The sequence below is a fragment of the Macrobrachium nipponense genome, chromosome 27 (assembly GCF_015104395.2).
Source record: "Macrobrachium nipponense isolate FS-2020 chromosome 27, ASM1510439v2, whole genome shotgun sequence".
Lineage (NCBI taxonomy): Eukaryota > Metazoa > Arthropoda > Malacostraca > Decapoda > Palaemonidae > Macrobrachium > Macrobrachium nipponense.
Window position 1 is genome coordinate 27,231,829 of NC_087216.1, and position 9,591 is coordinate 27,241,419.

General features: G+C 37.8%; 1 protein-coding gene across 1 annotated transcript in view; it reads right to left on the reverse strand.

The window, feature by feature from the left end:
• LOC135200638 (uncharacterized) overlaps positions 1-9,591 on the reverse strand; it is a 56,343-nt gene that overhangs the window by 22,577 nt on the left and 24,175 nt on the right. The window contains 2 exon segments of the mRNA XM_064229247.1: positions 4,064-4,154; positions 4,428-4,551. Coding sequence (XP_064085317.1) covers positions 4,064-4,154; positions 4,428-4,551 — 215 coding nt within the window.

A 9,591-nucleotide genomic window follows, 5' to 3' on the forward strand; every position in this document is an offset into this window, starting at 1 on the left:
GTGTTCCAGAAGTTGTGGGTTACTTGCACAATACCTTTGTTGTATTTGTGACAACTTTGCCAGAAATAGGAAACTTGGGTAAGTTTCTAGTGGCTTATGTCGTAGTGCATATAGAGAAGTCTTTGCTTAGACACTTTGAATTTGGAGTTTTGTTATAATGAATTGCAGCACACTGGTGATTTTTTCTGGAATTTCCTGGACAATTTTTATTTGCCGAGTTTTTGCACTTTCTTAGCAGTTATAAACAGAGAGGTTATAGTTTTTTACTATAACATTGAGTTATTTTCCTGGAGAATTGGAGATATAATATATTGGAGATATATTTTTGGCCATTTGATATTGTATTTTTTTTGGAAATATTCCACAGTTTAGGCCTATGGTGCTGAGAGCTATGTTTAGTTCAATTATTTTGCAGCCATCTTTGTTGCAAATGGAGACACCTTTTTGAGGAGATATGGTGCAATATTTATGAGTGTGTCAGCTGGATGCTTTGAGTGCATTTTTTTGGAGATGGAGTTACATTTTTTATTATCCTGCTTGGAGATATAATATTTTTTGGAGACTTGTTTTATTCCACATGGAGTTATTGGTGAAACAGAGGTGAATATTTTTTTTGTTACTGGAGTGGTGGTTTTATTAACATGTGGTTATTGGTGAAATAAGAGGGAATATGGTGGTGGGGTTATTAATTAAATGGAGGAAATCTTTTTATCACTGGAGTGGTTTTATTATTAATATGGTGATATATGTATATATGTGGATGGCATTAATCTTTGGGGGTGACTTTTTTTTGTGGTTATGATTATTTTCTTGAGTTGAATTTCTGGAGTTTTTTCGAGCCAAGAGAAGAGTTCTGTGGTTCTTTTTGGTTTCGTGACTAATTGGAGGCGAGTGGCATTACTGCATTACGAGTCCTATGGAGATGTTGCATTTTTATGTTCACCAGTGAGTTATTTTTAGAGGCATATAATTGCTGACTTGTGAGTTTACCATAGTTTTTTTTTATCCCGGATAGGTGATAATTTTTTTAAAATAATTGGGCAGTATCATGTGAAAGTTATGTCTTTTGAGACAAATTTTGAACACCTTAGTCATATCCTGGAGATAATTTTGTGGAATGTGCTTACGTGATTTCAGTATAGAACCCTTTTTTTGAGAATCATGGGTTTCCGAAGTTGGAAGTCTGATTAGACATTTTTATGCTGCAGTTCGAGCACCTGATGTGTCCGCAGGTGGATTTTTTGCTGAAAGCGCTGTGATGAGTCCAGTGTGATGACTCTTTTCCTCTAGTGGTGATTGCTCAGAGTTTTTGCAATATCTGGAAATGTTGACCATAGGATTTCATGAAAGTGCACGTGTAAAGGGTTGCTTTCTGGCCGTTTCCGATAGCTTGAAAAGTTGCGATGTCAAAAATTCCGTAACTATGCATATTGCATTTGTTGGGGGAAATGCAGGGTTATGTATATCATGCATATATTATGTGCTTTGTGATGGGGAAGTTCACTTCTTGTTACCTTTTTTTATTTTCCTTTTTTTCCTTTTCTTATGAGAGATGTAATTTATCGGGGTTGTGATTTACATAAATGGGCGTTTTGAGATTAATTATATGAGCAGTGAGAAGTTCTTGCTGTCAGACATTGGAGAATTTTTGTTGAAATATCAGAGCTTGAGAGAACATTTTTTTTCAGTGATAATTTTGGGTCTGGGCTTGTTACGTGATTTTTTTTTTCTTGGGCTCTACCTTCTTTCTTTTTTTTTTACTTGTGAGAATTTGCGAGTTTGAAATGTGGTCTGAGTTAATTGATCTGTGAATTACCATTCCATTAATTCTCCTGTAAGAACCTGAATCATTCAAATAGTACTTTACTTTGAATAAACGTATATTTTTGTAGCTCCGAATCTGATTTGGTGACCTTAGATAATGGAGAGAGAGAGAGGTTGCGAGAGAGAGAGAGAGAGAATGAGAGAGAGAGAGAGAGAGAGAGAGAGAGAGAGAGTGGAAGGCTATTGCCAGTGATCGCCTTGAGAGAGAGAGAGAGAGAGAGAGAGAGAGAGAGGAGGGACTGAGTGTTACCAGTTCGCCTTCCGCAATGGCTAAACGCTTACCAAATATGAAAATAGCGGGGGGGGCGACGCTCCCGCTGTTAATATATAATATATATATATATATATATATATATATATATATATATATGTGTGTGTGTGTGTGTGTGTGTATGCGTCTGTGCTTACATAGTATACATATGTGCGTGTGTTTATACGTATATACTTACATAAATACAGGCATAGGTAAAAATAGCATTAATTATGTCATGAAAAATCATCCACGAGAAAAATACCAAATATAATTAGATATTTTACTGTCACGCATAATAATAATAATAATAATAATAATAATATAATAATGGATATAGAGAGAGAGAGAGAGAGAGATGATGAGATGATGAGAGAGGAGAGAGAGACGAGAGAGAGAGAGAGAGGAGAGAGAGGAATTTTAACAGAAAAGCAGCATTATCCTCAGTGCTAATATTTCATGCAATTCCCGTTCAGAAGCAAATGCATATATCACTGGTGCTCTTTATTCCTCTTAATACAATTACAGGGAATTGCACTCGGGTGTTATTCTGCCTCGTGGACCCCGTAAGGCCTCTGGGCTCGTGTGTGTGTGTGTGTGTGTCATTTAAAATTCATGGTCTGTTTTAATTCACGTCATATAATTCACTTATGGTACGTGCAAGCTGTCAGGCGCATGACACTACCGGCCCCCCTCCCACCATTGCGAATTAGTGGTGTTACATATATTATAAGCAATGCGAATTATATATATATATATTATATATATATATATATATATATATATATATATTATATATATATATATATATGTGTGTGTGTATGTGTGTGTGTATATATATATATATATATAATATATATACATATATATATATATATATATATATATATATATATATATATCAATATATATATTATTTACAAGATCGTTTTACCTCTCTCCTTCCAAGACATCAGCCTCTAATTATCGTCGAGAAAGACTAGATTTTCTCACTAAACATCCAGGGGATTACATGACCTCTCTCTCTCTCTCTCTCTCTCTCCTCTCTCTCTCTCTCTCTCCTCTCTCTCTCTCTCTCCAATGAAATGGGAAATCTCCTCCGTCTAGATATCCCACAGAGATATTCCTTAAATTGTTCCTACTGGCCTGCCATTACTCAAAGGATTACGACCAGGTAACTGTGGCCAGGTGAGATGCAGGTGCCACCACCCCCCACCCCCCTCCCCGCAAGAACGCTTGATGGATGACCTGTGAGATTCCGTGAATGAAAATCTTATGAATGAAAGTCACGTGACTGGACGAGATCAATTTGAATGATATTCAAGTAGAAAGATTCATTCGTCTAAACGATGCATGATTTCGATCAGAAAATAGTGGTTCATTTTAATGAAGATATCCCAGCTCAGTGACAGTCTTGAAAGGAATGGAAATATGAATTAGTATATTCCTTCACTTCGTTATATATACTTTATATATATATATATATATATATATATATATATATATATATATATATATATAATATATATTCTTTTTTTAAGGGAAAACAGGAAGACCTATTTCTTTGTGGTTTCAGTCAACAAGTGGTAAATTCCTGCAAATACTTTTATTATTTGGGGTATTGATATAAATGGAACTACTAATTTTATATATATATATATATATATATGTATATATATATCTCTATAATATATATATATATATATATATATAATATATCTATATATATATGTAATATTTATACACATATATATATGTGCCTCTATATATGTATTTTTGTATATATGAATGTATTAATTCTTACAACACCGAATACTCCTACCACATTACATGAGTAAGCCATAACATCGCAATACAAAGACCTTAATCACCATAAAACTTACATACACATAAATATGCATAACTAGGGCATATACATGCATGTGCAAACGCATACATACACATACATACATACACATAAACTATCTTTATTCACATCTCCCTACTCACGACTGTGTTTGTTTGAATGTTCGTCTGAGCCCTCACGACTGGGGTCACCTTTGCTGATAACAGGTCATCCACAGTGTTGATTGGCTTTGACCTGATAAAAGAAAAATGGTTGACACAGAATCTGACACAGGAGCTATGCCACTTGGCTTTGACCTGATTAAAAAAAGTAAATAAAGAAATAAATAAATAAATAAATAAATAAATAAATAAATAAATAAAACCTGGATCAAAAACGAAAGCAGAAACTGACACTTAGGCTATGCAGCTGGAAAGACTGATAAAGATTTAAATTCATCCATCCAGATTATATAAAGCAGAACAAATTATTACTTTGACGATAAAAGACAAAATAAATTGTTTTTACTTAAAGGGTATCACCAAGAAGGCCGTGATGGACCCGTTGTACAGCGAACAGATGATCAGAGCCACCAGGAACATGAGAGAGGTGACGATTCTGCCAGGTAGACTTTTGGGGGAGAAGTTGGTACCTGTGGGAGATGGTTGGTGGTTAGCAGTCATACCAGTTGTCTGGATGAGAATCTCTCTCTCTCTCTCTCTCTCTCTCTCTCTCTCTCTCTCTCTCTCTCTCTCTCTCTCAAGTCCTCAGAATCGAAGGTAAAGCTACTATTCAATTAATGAGTGGATATTATAAAGAAATTAACTTTTATTGGCTAAATATACGAGCTTAATTTTTGCATAAAATGCACAAGCGCATATCTAATGTTTACTAAATCAATTACCTATCTATCTGTACATCTATTTATCTGTCAATCTATCAACCTATCTATCTACAGGTATGCTAACAAAGGAAAAGTAGCTTATTTTTTTAATACAAATGCACAAGCGTATATCTACTGATTACTAAAACAAGTACCTATCTATCTGTATATCTATATATCTATCATCTATCAATCTATCTCTCTAGTTACCTATCTATCTGTATATCTATATATCTATCATCTATCAATCTATCTCTCTATCTATCGACAGGCAGACTTTTCCACGTATCATATGACGCTATACGAAAATAACATAAATATTAACTTTTATACAACTTTGTATCAAATATCCCGACAAAGTGCGACGTAAAAGGAGGAATTTATTTTGGTACCGAGACTGATATAGTGTCTGTATATCATATTGCATTCTCGTTTTTTTTTTTTTTCTGGCGACCCCGAGCGTATATGAATTTTGTTTATGAGTTTGATGACGTGTTTTCCAAGAGACTCCTATCCGCCAAGCGTAGGCGGACGCATTTTCTCACTTGAAATAACCTTTTGATGGTCGCTAAATATATTGCGATGGCTCATTGCACACATTGTTATGACTATGTCTTAGTTGAAATGAATTTCAATTAACGCCGAAAGCATAATTACGTGGCCATAATAATCTTTTGAACAAAGAATGTCATGTTTGCTCTTTCTTAACTGAATATGCATTTATGTCTGCATTGCTACCGAGGATAATTAGGTAGGGTTGGCTATACTTTTGTTATAGCAACTCCTTAAGAAATTAGTCATTAATTACTGAATTATCTGAATTTCTCTTATTCATAATACTCTCTTTGCAAGTGTATCCTAATTATTATTACTATTAATATTACTATTATTATTATTACTAGCCTATCGATCTGGTAGCCCGAGTTCGCTCTCCGCTGCTGCCAATAAGGAACCAGAGGAATTAATTTCTGGTGATTAGAAATTCATTTCTCGACGCTGTGTGGTTCGTATCCCACAATAAGCTGTAGGTCCCGTCGTTAAGTAATCAGTTGGTTTCCAGCCACCTCAATAAAAATCTAATCCTTCGGGTCAGCCCTAGGAGAGGTGTCCATCAGCTCAGTGGTCTGGTTAAACTAAGACATATTTATTTATTTATTTATTTATTTTTTTTGCTCTATCACAGTCCTCTAATTCGACTGGGTGGTATTTATAGTGTGGGGTTCCGGGTTGCATCCTGCCTCCTTAGGAGCCCATCACTTTTCTTACTATGTGCGCCGTTTCTAGGATCACAATCTTCTACATGAGTCCTGGAGCTACTTCAGCCTCTAGTTTTTCTAGATTCCTTTTCAGGGATCTTGGGATCGTGCCTAGTGTTCCTATGATTATGGGTACAATTTCCACTGGCATATCCCATTATCCCCTTTTCTTTAATTTTCTATTTTTCAGGTCTTTGATACTTTATCCATTTTTTCCCTCTCTTTCTCTTCAACTCTGGTGTCCCATGGTATTGCGACATCAATGAGTGATACTTTCTTCTTGATTTTGTCAATCAACGTCACGTCTGGTCTTTGCACCGTATAACCCTATCTGTTCTGATACATAGCCCCAGAGGATCTTTACCCTGATTCGTTTTCTATCACTCCTCAGGTTGGTGTTCGTACCACTTATTACTGCAAGTAGCTGGTTTTTCTTGCACAGGCTCCAGTGGAGGGCTTTTGCACTGATCATGCCTCTTTTTGTACTGGTTCTGTGCAAGTGCCAGACATCGCTTGCTATGTGGTTTATGGTTTCATTTTTCGTATTGCACTTCCTACATATGGGAGAGATGTTATTTCCATCTATCGTTCTTTGGACATATCTGGTTCTTAGGGCCTGATCTTGTGGCCGCTGTTATCATTCCTTCAGTTTCCTTCTTTAGCTCTCCCCCTGTAGCATTGCATGTGTCATCGCTGGCTAGTTTTTTTTTAGTTTGTCTCATGTAATTGTCCGTGCAGTGGTTTGTTGCGCCAGTTCCTCTGTTCTGTTTTGTCATTCTCCTGTCTCTGTATATTTTCCTGAGTCTTCGTCTACTTTCATCAGTCCTTCTCCCATGCACTCTTTAGCCACACTCGTCTTCACTGGTTTTTTAGATATTGCCCCAGTGCTCTGTTCTCGATGTTGACGCAGTCCTCTATGCTTAGTAGTCTCCCTCCTTCCTTTCGTGTTATGTATAGTCTGTCCGTATTTGCTCTTGGGTGGTAGTGCTTTGTGTATTGTCATATGTTTCCTTGTTTTCTGGTCTATGCTGCGGAGTTCTGCCTTCGTCCATTCCACTATTCCTGCGCTGTATCTGATTACTGGCACTGCCCATGTGTTTATGGCTTTTATAATATTTCCGCGTTGAGTTTTGACTTGAGTATCGCCTTGAGTCTCTGCATATATTCTTTCCTGATCGTGTCCTTCATCTCATGATGTTTTATATCTCCTCCTTCCATTATTCCCAGGTATTTGTATCCCGTCTCATCTATGTGTTTGATGTTGTTCCCATGTGGTAGTTTTATTCCTTCAGTCCTTGTTACTTTGTTCTTTTGTATGTTGACTAAGGCGCATTTTTTCTATTCCAAACTCCATCCTGATGTCCCCAGATACAATCCTTACAGTCTGGATTAGGGTATCTATTTCCTTGATGCTCTTACCATACAGCTTGATGTCGTCCATGAACATCAGATGGTTGATTCTGTTGCCTCTTTTCTTGAGTTGGTACCGGCATCCATCTTCTGTAGTACTTTTGTCATGGGAAATCATGGCTACTACGAGAGTGGTGGGGACAGTGAGTCGCTCTGGAAGATCCCTCGCCCGATATTAACCTCTGCTAGTCTTATTCTAGAGCTTGTAAGTATTGTGTTCCTGTTGCGCATTGTATCCTCTGCCCCATATATTTTCAGGCATTCTATTAGCCATGTGTGTGGTATCATGTCGAAGGCTTTCTTATAGTATATCCATGCCATGCTTAGGTGGTTTTCCTTCTCGTACTGTTCTTCATTACCATTTTGTCTATCAGGAGCTGGTCTTTTGTGCCCCTACACTTCCTTCTGCAGCCTTTCTGTTGGTGGGGGATGGTGTTTGTCTCCTCTAGGTAGTTGTATAGCCTTTCACTGATGATACCTGTTAGTAACTTCCACATTATTGGTAGGCAGGTGATAGGCCTGTAGTTACTGGCTATATTTCCCTTACTCTTGTCTTTGTGGACTAAGGATGTTCTTCCTGTGGTCATCCATTTGGGTGCATGGTGATTTGTGATACAATGCTGGAGTTGTTCTGCTATTCTTGGGTGTAGGGCCTTAAAGTTTTTGAGCCAGTATCCATGACTTCATCGTGACCTGGGCTTTCCAGTTTGGCATTTTCTTTTTTTAGTTGGTGCCTGACTGTGTCTGTCGTGATGTTCAAATGAATCTTTGTTTTATTCTCCTTGTTTCTCCTTCCTTGACTTCCTGGAGCCATGTTGCATGTTTGTTGTGTGATACCGGATTGCTCCAGATGTTTTCCCAAAGTCTCTTACTTGGTTCGGCTTCAGGAATTTCTTGGTGGTTGTCTTTCCCCTCTTAGTTTGGCTGTATAACTCTTTTCTGGTTGGTTCCGTATAGTTTGTTCTGTTGGTATCCCTTATTCCTGTTTCATATACCGTTGGATATATGTGCTTTGGCCTTAAGCCTCTGTTTTACATCTTCTATTGTGTTGTTTAGTCCTCTCTCTTGTACTTTGTATTTCTCGTCCAGTTCCTCCCTTGTTTTCTTGCTTCTTAGCCTTTTTTTCTGCCATCTCTTCAGTTTACTCAAGTCAGATCTCATCACCATGATTTGCTTTTCCAGGCGCCTTTTCCAAGGCGGTTGGGTTGGTTGTGCTGGTGGTGTTGGTGTTCGAATCCCCATCAGTTCTGCTACTAATCTTGCTCCTGCATATGTCAAGTTATTTGTTTCTGTGATATTGGTGGTGTGTATTATGCCCATCTATTTCATTGACCTCACTTGTTTTCTCCCTTAATGTGTTGTAGGCTTTCATGGAGGGGATCTTTGTTCTCTCTGTATCTGGCTTCATCCATTGTCTGATCTTTGATACCCATTCCGTCCTCTCTGTTACTTCGTCGGTGTTTCTTCGTGTGTCTTCGTATGTCGTTGTTTGATACCTCATCATCCCTGTCTCCTCTGCTGGCAACGTCTCTCAGTTCGTCTTTGTGTAATTCGTTATCATGTGACATTTCCCTTTCAAGTTCTTCTTTTCTGTTGGGGAGGGAGAAGGCAGTTCTTTTTCTTTTATGTGCCTTACTTGGTCTGCCAGCCTCTGCTCTGTTTTGTGGGGTGTCATTCTCTCATTGCAGATGTTGACCAACCTTTCTTTATATCCTTCCTCTTCCGTCTGGGTTGCTTCTGATGTAGCATCTCCATATTTCCTTTATTTTCTTCTCTTGTCCATTTCTTCCTCTGGTTCGCTTTTTGTAGCTCCAATATCTCTGGTTGTTGGTTAATGTCGTTGTGGTTGTCAGTTGCTGGATGACGACCTCCAAGTACCTGACCGTCTTCCCCCTTCAATTGGGCTAAATACCTGGCTGCCGGACGAAGCTCCTCTGTTGCCAGAGGTTCCATTTACGTGGTTGTCGTTTAATCCTTCATTTCTTTCCATCATTGCTGAGTTTTGCTATTTAACACATAGCTAGACCCTACCCCATCAGGAATAGGTACTCATTTACAGCTGAGTAGACTGAGGAAATTATGGTAAAGATCCTTTCCCAACGAATCAACCAACCCCAATGTTGCTTAACCAGTCCATTGACGG